This window comes from Micropterus salmoides, unplaced genomic scaffold, assembly GCF_014851395.1.
Source record: "Micropterus salmoides isolate LMB-PRFRI ecotype aquatic unplaced genomic scaffold, ASM1485139v1 Ms_hic_scaffold_22, whole genome shotgun sequence".
In the NCBI taxonomy this organism is placed as follows: Eukaryota; Metazoa; Chordata; class Actinopteri; order Centrarchiformes; family Centrarchidae; genus Micropterus; species Micropterus salmoides.
The window spans coordinates 16,920,205-16,941,045 of record NW_024041373.1 but is presented as its reverse complement, the minus strand read 5'-3'; the positions used below and the strand labels follow the sequence as shown (position 1 = coordinate 16,941,045).

The following is a 20,841-nucleotide window of genomic DNA, read 5'->3' as shown; positions in this document are numbered from 1 at the left end:
CACCGCTGGTCCACACGTCTGACCTCAGTAGGAAGGATGTATCTTTGGTGGAGAGTCTAGTACTGTTGTTGAAGTGGCTTCACAACACATAGATCAAAAGTCCCCCTTCACATCCTGTGTCATTTCTAGCTTGGAAGTATTAATCTCATACAGAGCTTCAGACACCTCTTATCTGGCTGGCAGTTTGACGTGTAAGGGGATATTTCGTCTTGATTCCAGCAATGAATGGAGCACACAGGCTATCACTTGGCCCACGCTGCATACGGAAGAGGAGAAGTCACACCTTTCTTTCTGTGACTTCCATTTTCATTTGTGCTCTCTCCACTCACTCTTAGTCTGTCTCTCTTTTTCTCTCTCCTGAAAATTATCACCAGCCATGTCAGGAGCCCTGTCGGATGGAGGGGGAGAAATGTGTCACACTGCCTCTTAAGTTTCTGATTGTCTAAATGACACAGAATCTCATCATACAGCTGTCTCCCTTTCTGACACTACAATTACCCATAATTCCCTCTGTCATTCACTGTCTCAAGGTTAGTATTTTATATCTTGAACAGAGGATGGGGACATTTACATTTGGAGGCTAGAATAAAAAAGGGACTGAAGACACACAAAGTTTTGTGCGTGTGTGTTTCCCTTATTTAAAGGGGGTTTCAGTAGCTTAGTTTGGTTATTTAGCTAGCTTAATTTTCTAGCTACTAAAATCATCAAAAAATGAATGGTGTCTGGTTGAACTGCAGTGTAACTTAAAATACATGTTGTAAATCACCTTTCCCCATTATCGTAATGACTTTGTTAATGACCAAGTATCTTGTTTCAGCTGATGCCATTAATCAGCTTCGATCACCAAAATAATACTCCTTGATACTACCCTTCAAAAAGTGGGTGTAGTCTGTCCCTCTTGACAAAGTGTGATCAGTGAAAATGGTCCATTATCATGCCACGTTTTACTCCATCATCTCTGATATTCTTATATGGTCTCTGGGTTAAACAGTACGTCTTCCCATCCTTTTTACCCCATCCCTCGAGTAAAGTGTTCTTCAAAGGTATATATTTCATTGCAAGTTGACAGCCTTGACACCATAATTGACCTGAGAGCTTCCATCTTACTCTTTTGAAATTTGCCGTTGTAATGTGTGTCAACTAGATAAAATGATTCCCACCTTTCTCTGGATTTCCATTTGCAAAGACGGCTGGCTGGCTGACTGACTGGCATAGTCTCCATTATCATTCTGTTTGAATGTCTGTGATCGGGGGGGAAGCAAATGGCTCCATTGTTTGAAACAGGTGCTCACTTAAGTCACTTAAATCCTATACATTAGTTGAGCATGTGGAGCTTTTAGATGGGTTAAATAGTTTGTAATGTTAGGATTTCATATTCTTTGTGAATACTGCTTTGCTCCACCTGACATTCAGCCTTGTCTGTCTGTCAGTGTGTCACGCTTTCATGGAGGCAAAATTGGTTTTAGGCTTTCATTAAATTTGCTAATGACCTCCATAATGTTCATATTATTAAATCTGGAAATTACCAAGAGTGGGAATGTACATTTTAACCTTTGGGTACTGCCAATTCTGCAGTATTCTGCATTAAGAAATTACTTTTTTGGTTTGTATCATACATGTATGAGCAGAGTAGAATGCATTTTGGTCTAATAATTAGATCTCAAAATTATCTGATACAGAACAAGGTATTTTCATATAAGATGTACACGTATGTAGGATTGCAAATGAATCCTTACAAACATTTAAAAGACTTGAAGCTCATTTCAGTTATTGTTTCATCCTGATAATAAAAGCTAGCTTGTCCCCTTACCGTTTTTTTTTTTTTTTTAATAATTGTTGCATCTGCTTCTTTCGTGTTTTTTATTAGTTTTAGTTTTAGTCTGTCACATTTATCACATCATGGAAATCCACTATGACATAGAAAGAATCCTTAAAGCCAGTTAGAAGACAAACACCTTTTTCCTTCTTGTTCTCTTATTTTTGCTTTATTTTCACATGTGGCTATAAGAAGACATGCTCTGTTTTTGTATGCCATGTCATATTATTAAGTTTCACAGCTGCTCCGCAGACCTAAGACATATTTTTCTACCTTCCCCCTCGTTAATTGGGAGATTGTTAGGACTGTCTATATCCGCAGCCTGATGCCCCCAAATGTGTCAGTGTGCTGCTATGCTGCTGCTACACTACATGTCTTCTATTCATTCAGTTTGGGGAATGTTGTACAGAACAGTTTGTTATTAGATTAATTAACACTGTATTGACAAACTGTGATAGGGTTGCATGGTATTTTCTCACCTTTTGAGTTGCTCTTTTTCTTGGTTTTTCAATCAAAGTGATAATGGAAAAAAACTCCTTTTTTTAAGTACACAATTGGAAAGTAAGAGATATCAGTTAACGTGGTCTTTTTATTGGAGCAGTGTACTATGCGTTGAACAAATGTGACCCATGTGTTTGTTTTGCCTTTGTCCAAGATTACAAAGTAGAGGGAGGCTCTATTTGCCTGAGTAAAAAAAGGCTTCACAGGAAGCAGCACTTTTTTGGGGGTAATGCTGGGAGGCTAAAACAAGCTTTAAAGAGGGTCCAGTCCCACTCAGGTTCACTGGTAAGTCTGTTGGGCATCCGGCTTTGTTCCTGTTATAGGCTGCTTATCAGTGGCCTGATGCGGTTGTCCCCTCGTATGTTCCTCTTGTACCTCAGCTGGGCCAATTCGATGGCCTAAGTGCTCAAATTGAGCCATTTTGTTTCACTTTGAAACAAACTAGGACCTATTATGCGTGTGTTATTTTTTTTTTTTTATTCATACCCCTCCTCCTTGTCTCCCTTCCACATTGGCCTTGGTCTATGTAGTTTGTCAGTCCCCCTGCCTTTCTCTGCTCTTAAGTTTGAAGCGCTAGCCTTGTGAGGGGTCAGTGTTTCCACTCCAGCAGTGTCAACTTCAATCTGGGGCGATTTGGTGTGAAATGTGTGCCATGGTGTGGGGGCTTGCAGGTCAAAGCCCCAGTAATTGATGTTGCTTATTCATCTGCTTTTCAGTGTCTACTCTCACCGCAGCACAGCAGCCGTTTTTGTTTGTCTAAATTGTTTGAAGATTTACTGTAGGTCTTAGGGCCTTGAGAAGCATCCCCTTGCTGCACTTCGTCTGTGTTCCTACCTAGCAGGGGGTTCAGCACTGGGGACACACAATGGTGCCTGCACAAAGGAGGCTCCCCCCAACACAAGGCCTGGAGGACATCTCATAGCATGATACTGAGCACTAGAGGACATACAATGGCGGAGGCACAAAAGAGGCTTCTCTTAAGACAGGACTCAGAGGACATCTAGCATGACAAGCAGGGCAGCTCTCACTGTAATTAGCCATGGAGCCAGCCTGACCAATGGCCTTATGAGATCAATGAACTATCAGTAAACAGTATTAAAAAACAGAAAAAGAGATAATAAGGTTATTGGCTGAAATGAGGTCTTGTGATGCAACATACGCCAGCCATGTTTGAAAACCAATATCCATCTCCAATTAACCCTTTGGATCTACTTATCTTTCTTCCACTCTGCTCCTTCTGAGGGACGGTACCTGCTAGCCGAAGCGCAAGACAAAATGCTGGATCTGTTTAAGCACAAAGAGGAACGTAATGATGGAGCCACGTTTAATCTGGCCTCCTAGCATGTCAGGCGGCTGCATGGGTGGTATGTCCTCCAGGGCCTTTGAAGAGGGGCGATTTAGAGAAGAGATTTGGATCATTACACAATAAAGAACACTTCATAAGTACTGAAGTGAGTTGGAGAAATGACGGTTAATGATGTTGACAGCAATTCACCTCTGCTGAATTACAGAAAGATTTGACTCAACTTGCCTTCTTTAATGAGCCTCATTCTGTAAAGGTAATGGGCCAGCGGTAAGACAGAGAGAAGCAGGGAGGGGAGAAAGTGAGAGAGAGTGGGAGGGAGTTATTCTTTTTTTTTTCTCTCAGGGAGCTGCAGTGCTGCCCGTGGTTTACACTGGGCTGATAGGCTATCACATGCCTCCCTTTCAGCTGTCATGTCAGGAAACAGAAACTGCTAGTGCAACAAAGTTGTCAGATCTCCACTGACAATGGTGTGTCTTCAAACCTGCGTGCATATGGATCACAACATCTTATGTTATAGCTTTATTTCTATCTGATAGACTTTTAAAATAAAAATCTTACTTGTTTTTGCAATATGACAGGTGTACCTACATATAAGTAACTCTTAGAAAGTGTGTACCTTGCTTTCAAATATTCTGTATTATGATAAATAATTGCACTTTAACACTGTGAAGTTTGTCATAATGATTAACTATGATTTTCTTCTAAGTCTGTCTTCTGAATATTTTTCTCTCTACTTGGATCAAATAAGCTTATTTACACACTTCTGGAGCAAGGACACTGATTCCAGCCTGGAGCTTGTTTGCTATTTCTAATCATGCATGTTTATGTGCAAGTTTGTGACAAAAAGCTTAACTGACAGCGCGACAGTTGATTTGCAGTTCTATTTTTTTCCCCCCACTGTCATCTCATCAAAGCAACATATCTGTCGCTGTGTTTGAGTGTCTCACGCTGAATGATAAATATGTACATCCAAACTGGGATTCAGTGCCAATTATGCATTGACAGCGATGTCACAGAAAATGTAACATTTAAATTAAAATGATGGCATTCAATTTCAAACTGCCTTGTGCAGTGACATGTTTTATTATCTCCTTCCGAGGTGTAAGACAAGGCAAAAACAACAACGACAAACGAAGGAACTATCCCAAAGGTCAAATCAATAACTTTGTTGTTTCTCTCCTTTTTCTTGTTGGCAACACCTACATGTCAATCATTAAACCTATTAATAGGCTTGTTAGAGCTAAAGCATACTCTTGGCTTTTATTGTCATCATGGAAAAACTCAACATACTCCTTGCTTTACCAGCTGAAGGCCCTTAAAACTTTCCAGCTTCTAGTAGAAAGTGTTGCAAGCTGGTGGATAGGTGAATGTTGATATAATGTTATACCGTTACATTGATTTCTTTATGATGATTTGACGTGAGAAATATAATCGTATTATGTCCTACATGGAAGTACAACGAGCTCTGCCGTATATCACATGGGGAAAAATACAAGGCATGGTACTTTAATTGGCAGGATACTTGTCTAATTATCACTTTTCTGCTTGCTCTCCATGCTGAGATTATGTAATTATCTTTTTGAAACATTGTGGAACGATATAGCTTTTTTTGTGTGTGTCATTTCTGAGACGCCTCTGTACCTGACACTCAGCAAGCCACTTAATAATATGCTAGAAAGGCAGCTAATTATATCATAATAATGGCTCGATGAAAGCAATAAGGCAGGCCGGTGAATGAATGATAGCACGGTTAGACAGCTCAAGTTATATCTTTATCTCAAATGATTGGAATCACACTAAACAGGAAGTTCTTTAATTACTAGTGTGTTTATTCATTATGCCAAGAATTTTGGAGTCTTTGTATTTATTGTCATTATGCAAATCACAGCTCATGCTAAATTATATGTTTCTCTGCAATGATATTTTCAGCAAATTGAATCCCTTATCAAATTAATTACTCCATGTGAACAAGACCCCCCCCCCCCCCCCCCCCCCCCAAGCTAGGATATCCCAATTAAAGACGACACCTGTTGTATTTGTGGGGTTTGTATTTGTTACACGTGTCATTACATGTTCTCCTGCAGAGCACAGGTTTGTCAGGGGGGAAGAACCAACAGTTAGACCCCTTACCGGGCTTCCAGATTTCATTCTCATTCTACAAACATTTTAGGCTGACTGCCGTCATCTAGTTACGGGATCCTTTGCAGAAAAGAGGCAGGAACACAGCTGACACACACATACGCAGGACCTGCGGAGGGGGTTGATGGGTGATCTGACGGAGGGCGCACTCGAGCACCAGCTGCGGCAGCATCAACAGCCGCCGTAGACTGCTTTCGAAACTTTTTAATTAGCACTAATTACCTTTGCAGGAAAATGTTGAGGCTTGAAAGGATTTGTGTCAGCAAGTGGGAGATCAAAGATTGTGGTGCTGTGCATTTTAATCTGAACACTGAGGGGTAATAGGGAGCTGTTTGTGTGTTAGAGGGATGGAAGGAGGGAGAGAGGGTGAAAGGAGGAAAAGGAGCATCCCAGGTGGTACTTGAGCAGTCTACCTCTAGTAATGCTGTCTACCAATCACACCACAGGTCCTGTCACATTATAAAATCTTCCACTAATATAAAGAAATTAACATTTGTGTTTTTATTATTTTTTTATTGTTGGGATTGAATCATGGCTCTCTCTCACTTTGTTCATTTTCTCCTTTATCCGTGTGCATGCATTGCTCAGTGTCAGTATGTGCACACGCGTGTGATTTTGTGCGCGCCGCTTCATCAGACTGACAGGCATTTCATAGAGGTGGTTTTTAATGCATGCCTGGACATCACTGTGGCAGGGTCATCCATCAGACTTCAAGACAACATCGATCATTTGCCATGAAGAGAGCGCGGGGTAGTGATTATTTGCTATTAGGTGGATGCTGAGGCATACAAATGGCTGGCAGTTGACAGTTGAACTCACTCAAACGTAATGCGGGATGGCTCCCCCTCTCAGGGAAATGTTGACAAGCACTGAGCCTGAACACTGTAATGACAGAGCGTACAGGCAGACAGGGCACTGAGATTCTTCCTCACAGATTGCGGCACCTATTATTTAATGGTTCCTTTATTTTATTGCAGGAGTACATGCGTTTTTTCCTGTTACATATTTTGTATACATTGTATATACGTGTGCATTATTTCATTCATGAAAAACTCATTGTTAAATATGAAGCATGATTGCAATATGCCTTGGCTGATTGACCCTGTCACTGTAATTGTACTGTATTATATACACTAAAAGATATGTGAGCCCATGTAGCATGCATGAGCGCTCGCGTGTGCTTGTTTGTGCCGCATTGACGTCCTCACTGACTCAGATGCCATCAGTGAATTGATTTCCAGCTCCTGCTCGCTGAGGAAGGAGGGTGTTTGTCATGTGGATAGACAACTAATCTTTCAATACAAACATTCACAAGACGCATGGCCGTACTGTGAGCAGAGGCCAGGCACTATGAGGAGAGAAACGTTGTGTGGGCTCTGAAGGAGCTTGCCCTCGCCAACATACTGCTTGCCTCCCTTGTCTGATGATATATTTCAGAGTGTGCATTTCAGTGTTGTACATGGAAAGCAGATGTCATTCTGTCTGGCCATGCACCAGACCTCACCTGCTGAAATTTTAAAAGAGACGTCCACCTTTCTGCAGTGATCTCTCCATTTCTTTCTTCACTGGGAGAGAGGAAAACTCTGTCGGGTCATTGCTGGAGCTCAGACGTCATCCCGGGCCAAACCGGGGTCAAGCAAGGCTTATGAGCTTGGACCTGACAGGAATGTCTGGCAAGTCCTTATCCCCTTGGCCAGGGTCATTAATCAGACAGGGATTGGTGATGCAAGCAGAAGAGTGAGACCAGGTGATGCTGACCTAAGTATTGGGGCTTTGATTTGGTCTGGTTCTGTGTGTGTGTGTGTGTGTGTGTGTGTGTGTGTGTGTGTGTGGCAGTGTGTGAATTGACAGGATCAGCCCCTGTCTGATTCACAGTGCTCTCATCCCCTCTGCCAGCGTTAATGACATTGTGAGAGAATATTAACCTCACACACTCAGCAGGAATATCCACAGGGGTAGTCTATAACTCACACTGCGGGATCCACAGTGGAATTATCATTGAAACACACAGAAGATTTAAATGTTCGACAGACGCACCATGGTGTAGACATTTTCAACAATTTAATTTGCACTTCTGACATAATAACCTCATGTAGCATGAAGTAATGAGCGGTGATATTTAACTTCTTCATCAACAAAGAACTTTGCTAATTATATTTCACAGATTTCTTCTTGCCTGAATTTGTTTATGCTCTCTAAAAAGATATTTTTGTTTTGCAACTGATGTAACCCTGTGTAAAGTTCAATCTGGCATGCCACCTCCAATTGACAGCTTTGTAGCTAGTGATGCTTTTACACATAGGCTGTCAGGAGCAAGCAGAGCGCAATATTCAAAACAGATTAAGAGTGAACCCACATAAAGAAGAGATTTGCTGGCGGCACCAAACGTACTAATGATTTGCATCGCCATTAATAGTAATTTGCAGCTGCCTAGGAGGAGACGTGTAATCCCCTTCCCATGTGTGAATTGACATGCATTCAGGGAGGACTACGTGTGTCCTGGACGTGTGATCTTTAAATGACTGCCACCTGAGGCCTGGCAATAGAGAGAGAGGAGTTCCACACTGAGCACTGACTGTGAGGGAGACAGGGGGTGAGAAAGGGAGACCTGTGGGGGAGATAGAGACAGATAATGACAGTCTAATTCACCATCGCCGTCAGAGATGCATGTACAGAGACGCTTATAGGCCATAAACTGTAGCTGGAGGGAAGAGTGCTGGAACAGGCCTGATCAGTGCTGTGTGGAGGTGGTAGGAGGGATCTTGCGGGCTTGAGGGGTTGCAGGGAATTAATTTGCTTTACAGATAATGCCATCTTATTTACCATGAGCTAATCCTGATAGTATTTTGATGCTGTATTTTTTGATGTTTTTGTTGTGGGTTTTCGAGTGATTTTGAGTGATGAAATACAGCTGTGTTGAGCTAATGGAGACCTGGTGTATTAATAGGTTTTTATCCCCAGCTTGTCCATTGCTGTCACTAAACTGAATGACTGTTATCATAGTTTAAACTAATTTCTTTATTAAAGAGTGTCAGCAAACAGGACAAATGAAGTTGGCATATCCTTGCACAGTTGCACGTCAAGGTTATTTAGAAAATAATTGATTTGTTGTGAAAACTGTTTGACAATATTATCTCAGTAGGAGATTAATTTGATTATTTTAAGACAACTAGATTTGATTGCAGGATTTTTTGCAAGATATTTTGCAATATAGGCTACAGAGTGACGATCCTTCAGAATATTTCTTGACTATTTAGGCCGAACGGCTCTCCAGCCTCCTTCCTCCCTCTCTAACCAGGCCTCCTCCATTCGCCTTTCTTATTAAGTTTATTAAAGCCAGTCCACATACTGGGTTTCACAGGTCCAGTTCCTTTGCCCATTCATTACAGTGCCTTATCCTGGCAGGCAATCTGAAGTGTGCACTGAATAGTCCATTATGCACATATGAAGGCCATCAAGGCCCCAGTATTGGTCAATTCATCAAACTTTTATCTGTTGCCTTCTGAACAGGACGTCATTATGCCTGTCACTCTGCAGCTCTGGCCCTCCGTTTAGAATAACAGTGCATTGCTTTTCTGCACCACTGCGATCCTTGAGAGTTCATCAGCCCTTTGACTGTGGACTGCAGCTGTGAGGGCTATCAAGCTTTTCAAAGTGTTTGTGTGTGTTTTTAAATAAACATTAGACTCAAGAACTTTTTCGCAATTGCAGTGCTGGCTGCAGGGATCTTGCCTCTGTGATCGCTATCACCATTCCAGAGATAGAGAAGGTTTTAAGGTTGTTTTACATTATGGCTCTTTAAATTCCACATTTGACCTATCGTCTTAAGAGTTTCTAAAAATGGCCAACTATGATTCATTTAGGTGACAGTTTTGAAAGCAGCACACATATTACGGGAGACTGTGTAACACATGTAAAAGAGCCAAGTCTGCCATTCCCCATTTTTTCATGTGTTGTACCTGAGGATATCTGACATGACACTAGCGCACACCATTGGCAGGAGTGACTGACATTTCAGCCAATAATGGTGGAGAGTTTTCTTCCCTCTGTTGTCAGCGGTGGTTTATCAATCACTATGTCTGCATTAGTATTAGTGTATTGATCTGGCAGGGCTGCTCTCTGGGTCAGTGTCTCATCTCCAGTGTCCTTGTCCGGTTTCTCACATCCTCCCTTGCTTCCTGTGCTGACTTTCTGCTCCGGCTAAATGTTATGTACGCTGTGTGTTGAGTAGACAGGATCCCTGCAGATAATGGTGATTTCAACATACATGCACTACTTATGTAAGCTCAAGGGCACACACACTTATGCACACAGGGCTGTATGATGTATGATTGTGAGCTTACACAGGCTAAGTGGTAGTCAAAGCGTAAAGACAGCCCGTGTGAAGTATTAGCTCTGACAATGAGGCTGATCATAATTATCTTAACAAGGAGAGGATTCATCGCCTTACCTCGTTAAAGCTACAGTCTCTCTCTCTCTCTCTCTCTCTCTCTCTCTCTCTCTCTGTGTCTGTGTCTGTGTGTCTTTTGCTGGTTAGAGGTTTAAGAAAACACATTTGATCTGACGTTGCTATAGAAATTCCATGTTACTAAATATGTATACAATGAGTCGATGCAGTATGATATGAGAGTACATTATTTTTCAAATAGTATTTGTAACCTATTCTTAGTCCTTTTTTGATGAAAGTGCATACTAATAGCTAATGATATACATGAACGTAAGTGACTAACAGTTTAATCTGTGAAAATCACATTAGCAGATGTATGAAACATGGCAAAATGACAGTAGAAGTAGCAGTAAATCTGTGAAATTACAACATTTACATTTGTGAAACACAAGATACATTACTGAATAATTTCATCACAGTAATTTTTAAAGGAAGTTAATTACATAAAATAATATTAACATTAGACAACACATTTTATGTATCTTTACTACAAACTGTGTGTTTGTGTTTTGCCTGTTTGCCATTTACCAAATCTCTATAGTATTGGGGCTCAAGTCAATTATGCTCATTAGTTTTGTTAAAAGCAAATGCTGCTTTTTTTTTCCTTTTTTTTCTGAAGTGAAGTACTTTTACTGCAGTGCTTAAACTTTGTTAGTTTTCCAAGCCGCACATTAAAACAAGAAAGCTTATAAAAAGTAATGAAACCAGCTATGGAAATCTGCAGAGGGAGCATAGAAAGCTGAAGAGTATTAGAAGTTCAATCCGTGCACTGTAGTTAATGCTGGATGGGACTCAGTGGCTCTCCCCTGGCTGTGAATTTAACTGATTAAATCAGCCAGTGCACGCAGCAGTGGTGACATGAAAACAACAATTAATAAGGCTCCCTCCTGTGCCACGAGGCTCCCTTTAACCGAGCAGCTAATAACATAACCCACAGGACTGCAGCCCATCATAGACACACACGCACACACGCACACTTACAGGTGGCAATAGTTAGTTAGCAACCTTTGTTAACAGCAAATGCAATAATGTTATCCAATGCGGTACATAGTTGTGTAACTGCACATTTACAAAGATTATACTCATCACATTAATTACACGTTGTACCAGATTTCCTGTCAGTAATTAACAACACAGTAACTGTGCTGAAAAATATACGTTTTGTTTTCTTATAGCTAGTTTGGGCCAACAGCCCAGTCATATGTATGCTACCTTACTTCAACTTCTAGTCTACGTATAGTTTCGTAATTTGTCATTTTCACAAAGCTGAGCCAGACAGAGGACACATTTTTTCAGGACTTTATCTAGCTGATTTTTAAAAAAATCCAAGACAAACAGTCAATTGACCAAATATATATAATACCGAAAAGCAAAAATGTAATTTGTTAGTATATCTGAAATTAATCATTTTTCCCAGCTCTATAGATAAAGTGAGTTAATTAGCCTTTTTGTTTCTGTAAATGAAAAAGCTCCATGGGGAGAAAAATAGCAGAGTAGGATTTCATAAAACTGGCACATCTCTTATTCATCCATCTTGCCAATGCATTAATCAGACCTGATAAGAGGTTGTCAGCTAGCAGCTTTGCCAGCACACTGGCTAGGTGCTGTCAGCTGTTGTTGTGTGTATCAAGTGTGTGTGTGTGTGTGTGTGTTTGTGTGCGCGTGTGTGTGTGTTTGCAAAATCTTGATGTCTTTTGAAATGAGCCGACTCAGTCCGCATCACTCGCAAGTCATCAGTGACTTGCTGATTTGTCGTTTTCCAGCCGAGATGATTGTTTCTACTTTTTGCTTTGTAGTTCAAAGTATGTCCACTCTGTGCATCTATGTGTGTTTTTGGATCACGGACTGCATTTAATCCAAGCTGACTGGCCAGAAAAAGCACACAAGAAACGGCACGTAGAGCAAGTTAACAGTTGGTCTGACAAACTAAAAGTGTGTAATAAAAGTGCATGGATTGCTACTCACTGACCAATTGGTTGGACAACATCAACCAATCTTTATACATCTTTATAGATCCAAGTGTATTTCTGAAAACTACATTATATTGCAAGTACTCATCATCTTTGTTAAAACGCATTCTTCTGCCCTGCCCTAGTTACTTTTCCATAATGAATGTGACTGTACATTTTGCCCTGCCCCCACGCTGCTTACTGCTCCTTACCACCCATTTGCAGATTGTCATGATAAAGGTGTTATATTTACATAGCTTGAAGTTGGTGTGTATCATGGCAGCCATTGACACAAGGCAGATCCAGGGAGGAGCAATAGCTCCATGCTGCAGCTGTTTAGACCTCACTGTATCTTGAGTATGTCATGTTGCATCGTGACACTGTTAAATGGAATTTATGTTTTAAAACCAGAAGCATACTGTACAATACTTATAATATAGAATTATATTATTATAAAATTTGGATCTTATGGTAAATCATTTGTTTAGTCAAATATATCAACGGATCTGTATTAAATTCAAAATACTTGTTGTGTACACTGTGAGAAACATATCTGGAGAAGTAAGTACTGTCTGCATCAAGTTCTGGAAGTTTTAAATCTCAATGAAGTCACCCAGGATACTTTAACATGGCATGTTGACAGTGTGGGGGATTAGACAACACACACATTGCCTTTGTGCACCCTCCATGACTTGAACTTTGCAGGGCCCTAACATTACTTCTAACACCACCCTCCATCATTTTTATGCCTATATGAATGTGTATGTGTGTGAGAGAGAGACAGAGAAGGAAAGAGTTGAGATGACCCTTCACCTCGCTTTGCAATGCATCATAAAGAAGCAGAAAGGCAGAATTCCTCCTTTTTAAAAATAAATAAATAAATAAAAATCCTTTGATGTTGAAATCCCAACACTAACCCCTGTCCCGGCACAGTTGCAAAAAAAGTTTCCCTTCCATTCCATCTCTGATTGCGAGTGTATTCCGGTTCCTCTGTGAAAATGATGGATGACAAGTTAAATTTGTGTCTGGGGAGTGAAGGTGAACTGTGACAGAGTGATTTGTCTTGGGAATGGAGGGTTAGGGTCAGGCGAAACTGGGCGCCTCAAGGCACAAGACATTGACAAATTCATCCTGCCCGCCGCATTTCTGAAGCCTTTTGTTTTGAATCCTGGCTACTCACAAGTGACCCCCATCCCTCATCCTGCCAGCCGCTGAAGGATGCCTCACCATGCCAGGGGAGCTCAGCACCACTAATTCTTGTCATTCACTCCCCTGACAGGCCCAGACCCATACTCTCCCAGCGTATGAAAGAGGGAGGCTGAAATATTTATTTCTGCACAATAACGGCTGACCAGATTCAGAGCCATAACAGTTTTCCTGTTGCCTTATCATTGCAGGTCACTGGCAGGCCTCAAAATGTTCACTGAGCTAGAAGAACTGGTCGTTGACAACAATCTGCTTGGAAATGACCTCCGGTTGCCCAGGTTACCCAACCTCCACACCCTAACACTCAATAAGAACCAAATATCCTTTCAAACTAATCCCTTTCTCATGTTGATTTGCAGTCTACTATGCAGACCGAGATGAGGCAGGCATCCGTATCAGATTCAACAGTTTACTTAGCTTACATTTGTATGTCAATACAACCTGCCTTTTGTCTCAAAGAACCGGTTTTTAATGTCATGGTTTTGCAGTGAGCACTGTGTGTTGCAAAAGAGAGTAGAAGAACTTGGCTGTCATAGAGCTACACACAGGACTAGTTTTTGAACCACAGGGACCTCTAGTGGAATCAGATTTTAGACTCAACATAACAGATGTGTTTTTATTTTCAAAGAGAATAAAAAGGGTTGGATTAAAAGTGCATACCAAGAATGAGGCATAATATAGTGTAATGTAATTGCTGTTTGGTAATATCAATTATTTTAAATTATCAAGAAAAAAATCTTAATACCAGGATTTTCCACATTTGAATCAGTTGCATTATACTTTATTACACTGATTTACCTCACTGAAATGAAATGAATCAGTTATTTAATTTGTCATTAAACACACATTTTGGCTCACTGATTATAATGGCCCTGTGTGCCCTACCACCCAAAGTAAACACGTTAAAACCAGAGCTCTGCACAGCCACCCTACATTCAAGACATAGACACATTGCGAGGCTGTTTATGATCAGTCAGAAATGTGTGAACTTCCCCTCTAAGCTTCAGAACAGGTTTAGCAATGTGTCCTGTTTTCCTCTGGTTATGCAGATCCTACCGGGTAACGATGCTCACTCTCTCTCACACATTCACACACACGCACTTCCAGAGTCAACATTAAAACTGGGGCTCCTTGAAGTGTGCGTCTGGGACTGTGCTGAGTTTGGTTGTGAAGTGGTCGGCACATGCTAATAGGCCAATTATGTACATCCTGCCGTGGCACAGTGCCATTTTAACGCTCGAGCACTGCATTAGTGCAGTTGTATTTTGACACTTCGGGGCTCAATTTTCCAAGTGAATGTATTAGTGATGAATGTGCCTGCTTAGGGGCTGTTTGTTTTTTCCACGTTTTGCAAAAGTTTTCCACAGCACAGCTCTGGGAAGCACGGACTGTTTGAACCACAGGGCATCCATCATTTTGTCACTGTTCTGCACCCGGCCACCTAGGAAATGAAAGAGATCGAGAGAAAGGGAGAGAGAGCGGCAGCCAAATTGTGTCACTACTATATGCCAAAGCCTGCACCTTAAATTGCCCCTCTGTCTGCCCAGTCTTACAAAGCCAGTGACTAGCCCCTTTGAGCACCTCGGTAAATTTGACAGTGACGTGTTTTAGTGCCGACAGGCCCGGGAGGGGCCGTCCGGGTAGTAAATGCTAATGTAATTAACAGCTCTAGGTCCTTGACATCCGCCCTTTGACACCTGACTGATATCGAGGCACTGCTGGAACACTTGGCTGATGTGACCCCGTCACTGGAGTACCTAAGCCTGCTGGGAAATGAGGCCTGCCCCAACCAGCTGGTCAGCCCGGATAAGGATGAGGACGACTACCAGAGATACAGGTCTGTAACTACATGAACTGTAAATGAGGTCATACATAAATAAGGGATCGATATTACCCTGACACACAGACGTACAGATGGATAGATAGATCATGTTCTGTGTATGTGTTTATATTTTCAGTCTGACAGATTTGATACTGAACTATTTAGAGTGATAGCTTTTTGTAAGTAATGGATTTGGAGATGTTGCCTTTTTTAACATCCAGCTTCCAGCATTTCACAAGTGACTGTGTCAACCACATCACTCTAAAAGCTTTGTCAACCGGCCCCTCTACACTCCAGTTTGCAAAATGGATTTCATGTGTGACTAGTCACCACCACAAATGAGTGTTTACTACCCTGCCTTACCAGAGCAGATGATGCATTAAACATCAAGCTAGGCCTCAAGCCATGCAATATGACCACCATTTGTCAGGGTCCTTTACATGAAATGCGATAAAAGGCGAAAAGCATACTCTCTTTTGTCTGTTTTAGCCCTAAGTGCTTGTTTCTGACTCTGTGTTTCCTATTAATCATTTACCACCCATGTCTTTCTTGGATAATCTTTCTTCTCTCTTTTTGTCTCCCTTTCACCCCCCCTCTCTCTCACTCTCCCTTCTTCCCCATTCCCCTCTCCCCACATGCTTTTCTTACTGGTGAGGAAAGCTGCTCTGTTTTGACTGACAACGTCTAGTGTCCTGTAATGTAATATTCATAATGTGTCATATAGTAAAACATCAGTTTGAGCGTGATGCAGATTTCATGTCTGACAAGGTTAGGCTGTATGCAGGTCGTGACAGCACTGGCCTTGGGCAATAAATACCCAGCCCAGTGCCTTGGGAGCTCTTGGTCTCTCAAGTGAAATACCCTGGTGCGTTGCATCGGTGCCCCAATTAGTGCAATGACATAGAAACATAGTATTTCTTCACACAGTATTGTGTAGTCTGTGGGGAGGTTAAACGTTGACCTCTTCTTAGCAGACCATCATACGCTCAGTGGCCATTTGCAGTACTACAATAACAACAGTTAAAAGCTGTAAGATTATATGTTCACAATGGTTACTGATTATGTAGCATTGTGCGTATAGCACACGGTCTCCTCAGAAAACTGTCTGCTTGAGAAACCTGGAATTATTGTTACAATAGATAGCCTTTGTGATGTATAAATATTAACGTGTTTTTACATGACATTTTAACCTGTTATCTTGAGGAAAGTTATCAGTTTGTCCGATCTCCTTTTGTGGCAGATCAAAGAGCTTCAGCCTGAGTTGCCTCAGCCGCCGTTTTAAAGGTTTTTATGTTATCTTCCATAGCTGTATAATGATTGTTAGGTGACACTTTATTTTATGGGTCACATAGTTTCCATCTTCCTAGAAAGGAACTGATATATAACTATAATGTCGTGGGAATGTACCTAGAACAAACTAAGTGGGTACTAATTACAAGGAAACTGTAAATGGTGTTAATTACTTTCAAATAATTTTGGTTAACTATTAGCGTAACCTTCTTTTATCAGAGTACACGCAGAGCAGGTCAGCTTAACAAAAATGTCAAAGTTATCTTTCTGTGTAGTTGGAAAATACAGCACAATTCAACATGGTGTTCTTTATGGTAAAAAGATAATGTTTTAGGAAAGTATTAGGAAATTATGGAATCCATAGTTTTTCAAAGTTTACAACAACCATGTCCAAGGCGCAGCAAACATCATATTGTTGTCGACACATGTTTGGTATTGCTAAATAAAGTCTTCTCTCCCACCCCTACCCTCCTGTGCTCTCTTATCCTCATTCTTTGGTTGGGTTGAATCATTAATATCCCTACTGGCTGACAGAGCCTTGTCATCTGCTCTGACCCTGTGATGGTAGGTTACCTATGGAGAATGACCTCTCTGCACGTCTCCCAAGGGCATCGTCACATTTCATCATGGAAATGCCCTGAACAAAGTCCTTTTTACAGGGAGGGAGATACAGGATGGGATTGGGGCCTCTTGGATTTGAGTGCTGGTGCTCTCATCGGAAAAGGAGCTCTTATTAGGGTTAGGGGCAGGTCATTGTACCCTCAAATAATATTCCTTTAAGAAATAATTTTGGGCCATGTGTTTATATTTAGTGTTTTAACCATTTATTTCCTGATTGCTGATAAGAAGTATTTCTGTTCTATGTTTTTCTTCTTTCATTTTGCATAGATATATTTTCTGTTCCATGTCAGTCTAAACGTGATCCCTGCATCCCCTCCTTATAATCCTCAGGTGTTGAAAACTTGACACGGGCTTTGCCATCTCCCCTCATCGCCATCGCCATCATCAATTTGTCACAGCTCTTTGCGCGCAGGTCTTGTCTCTGCCCATGTTCCCCGTCCTTTCTCACCCTCCACTTAGGTGCTGCATGCATGTCCTTTTTGGCTACCAGCTCAGCTCTGACATACTGGTTCCTCTATCCCTGCCTGCCTGTGAAAGGATCTGTTGTCATCTATGTATTCCAGCCATTATCTTTTGACGTTTCTCTCCCTCCCAATGAAAGACAGAGTGTGTCTGAAAGCTTAGGGAGATATCTGTGATGCTGCAAGAATGACAGCTCTGGCAGACAGGTTGTATCTCCTTTCGTGCTATTTATGTCGTACTTATTCTTATCAGCTATGAAGGTTATTACATACAAGGAAAACTCACCATTAAATCTGCATCACCATTAAGTCTCAGTAAACACGGCTTCTTTTCAAGTTTTGTTGATGCGTGCATTTACATATTAGAAAGTGTGTCAGTTTGATTAGTATATCACGGTTTACACATTTCTTTAGATTCTCTGTCTCTTTGTCAAGAACTGGCCTACAAGGATACCTTTTAAAGGGTAATTTCTGCATTTTTAAACCCGGGCCCTATTTTCACATATTTTGGGGTCAAAATGGCTTGTTAAAGTTAAAAAAGAAGTTAAAATGTCTGTACAGTACAAAAGTCCTGCCAGCAGCTGTAAACTAGCTGCAACGTATTTAACGTACAGTTCTCGCTCTGAAATCTCATGAGAGATGAGATGCTGCAGGAAGACGCCAGTGAAAACGTGAGTCAGAGTGGGAGGAGTTTGTTGTGTACATGGAGGAAGTTACTCCATTGTTAGACACCTCGTATACCAGTCTATGCCTGTCAGTGGCAATTTTTGTGGACGAAATTTTGACGAGCACATTGGCCCCAAAGGAATACGTTGCAGCAACTGCAGCCAGATCGTGGCCATCCACTGCATGTATTCCAAAACTTTTTGTTCCTACTAGTCATTTCGACAAAATATGTGAAAATAGGGCCCAGGTTTAAAAATGCCAAAATTACCCACTAAGAATTTCAATCAAATTGTTGTTTTTCTCACAGGTACTTTGTTCTGCATAAGTTGCCCCAGCTGAAGTTTCTGGACACCAGGAAAGTAACCATGAAAGAAGTGATAGAGGCGCAGGAAAGAGGAGCATTGATGAAAGTGGTCAAACCTAAGTCGGAAGCTGTAAGTTAAGCTCTTTATTTAACACTGTTTTAAGCAGTAGTCCCTCTGCAGTCTTATTTGGATTTGTCACGTTCATCCCTTTCTTCCCTTTTCTATTCTTTTCCTTTATCCCTCCATTCTTATTGTGCATGCTAGAATGTCAGTCCCCCTTAAGGTCCTGGCACTGTGGCCCTTTGAAAAGATTCTGTCTTTACTATTGCTTCAAGTGTGCATGTGTGTGTTGCGTGTGAGTGCATGTGTGTGTAAGTGTGTGTGACCGCGGCCTGACCTGATTCTGTATGCATGAGCCCAGATCAAAGACGACGGGCAGCTGTCCGGTTGCGGATGTGTTGCCAAGTGTGACATGGCTGGCGATTGGAGTGACAGCTCACGTACATTACGCTCACAATCGCTTAATTATCCCAAGCCCCTGCACTTATTCCTCCCTGTCTTGTTTTGGGCCACACAGACTAATTAGAGCTGGGGAGGCTCATACATATATACCCCCCCCACCCCACCCTTTGAGAATGCAATATAAATGAACGGCTTTTTCCTAGATTTGATTTCATGTAATTGTAAGGTCATGAAATATTTACAGTTTGGATCCGCTAAGCTTTGTCGTTTCAAGGTCTCTGGGGTTCTGACAGTGAGCCTGGGAGGTAAAAATGGATCCAGAGTAGCAAGAGCGACGGCATCGAATGACAAATCAGGAGCATGTGAGTCGATGTCGGGTTTAAAAGTGCACAAGTAAAACAAAATATTTATTGTTTCAGACAATCAGCTAAGATGGTGTACTCTCTTAGTTCATGCTATGCTTTGTTCTTGATTCTTCATGCAAGTGGCAAGCGAGAAAGCAAAACACTGAAATAATTTAACCTCAGTCTGGCATGTTTGGTAGATGGAGAAAAGTGGAATGAAAACACTGTTCATCCACTTTATATAAAAAGAAACTAAGGACCTCTACAATGCTTTTTGGCAGGGTAAAGTCACTTTATAAGATATTATTTACATAGCTTGTCAGTGAAAAAGAAATGTTTGCCTTTGTCGCCACAGCCTTAGATGAAAGAAGAGATAATCACTGATTCTAGCTGACATGATGTGTGTGTTTTTATGTCTTTGTGTCTTTGAACCTGCTGTATATGATTATTTATTCCCTATGCAAAGTAAAAGGTTACAGCTTTGATGAAAACACGTCTACCCCCCATTGCACACAGTATTTTGTGTGCCTAAACATACTCCTGCTGTCCTATTCAATGTTCCTTATTAGCAGTGTTTGACTGAGTCTACACAATGTAGAGAATTTTCTGCCTGGACATGTCCCGTGTCCCGGCCCTGAGACATCACAGCAGCATTTCCATAACATTTGTTTTGAGTTAGATGAGATGTGATGTGTCAACTATATCAGACTTGATGAGCCGTGAGTACCTCCCGGCTCTAATTGTCGACATCATCAGAGTGTTTGTAAGCTGACCAATAGTGCAGGCCACCAATTAATGAAACGTCTGCAGCAGAACAGGAAAGCGAGGAGAGATAATGGCATAATAAGATATTTGTGTTTGCTTATATGTCTGTACAGCAGGGTGTTGCTCATAACATTGGCTCATGATACAGTGCCTGCCATTTGCTTCGTTACAAAGGATGGTAATTAGCTGTCTTGCTGTCGCTTGCACTACCATTTGAGTCTCAATTAGCGCAAGTATTGGAGGGAAAAAATACAACAGTGCAGACGTGATTTAAAAGGTTTATTTTCTGAAATTATTTGACTTTGGGTGTATCTATTTAAAGTTTTTTTGCTCTGCGCACAATTCTTTTTACTCCAAGACTTTATATGACAAATCTCCTTCCTACTGTTTACAGGAGATAAATTGAAACCATAGAAATAGCAGCAGCAGTTCTGCAGCAGGGTTACAGCGATACATGCCCATTCATGACAGCATAAATCTGAAGTAAGAGCCCCTTCTCTATCAGATCATTCCCAGTGCACGAAATACGTATTGGAATAGTTAATGGACTCGCTATGAAAGAGACAGTGATGAACTTTCGAGACTCCTCTTGAGTCATATCGGAGTGGATTGTGAGCACAGTTCTAACTCCTTTTCAATCATGCCATTATGGCATGGCGCTGAGCGAAGCCACATGGTTCTGATAAAGCAGTTATGGTCTTTAGCACAATCTGAACACCATAACATTTTATACATTCCCAG

The 20,841-nt window shown here is 41.3% G+C and overlaps 1 protein-coding gene across 4 annotated transcripts in view; it reads left to right on the top strand.

Annotated features, from left to right (window-relative positions):
• Window positions 1-20,841, top strand: part of lrmda (leucine rich melanocyte differentiation associated) — a 215,230-nt gene that overhangs the window by 134,786 nt on the left and 59,603 nt on the right. For 3 of the 4 annotated variants that reach the window (XR_005447216.1, XM_038737156.1, XM_038737157.1), the window contains exons 3-5: window positions 13,556-13,682; window positions 15,062-15,201; window positions 18,532-18,658. Coding sequence is in view for 2 of the 4 variants with exons in the window: in XM_038737156.1 (XP_038593084.1) it covers window positions 13,556-13,682; window positions 15,062-15,201; window positions 18,532-18,658 (394 nt within the window). In the remaining 2 variants the exon portion in view is untranslated. Of the gene's footprint in view, window positions 1-13,555; window positions 13,683-15,061; window positions 15,202-18,531; window positions 18,659-19,265; window positions 19,354-20,841 lie in introns of all 4 variants that reach the window. The other variant, XR_005447215.1, reaches the window with a different exon arrangement.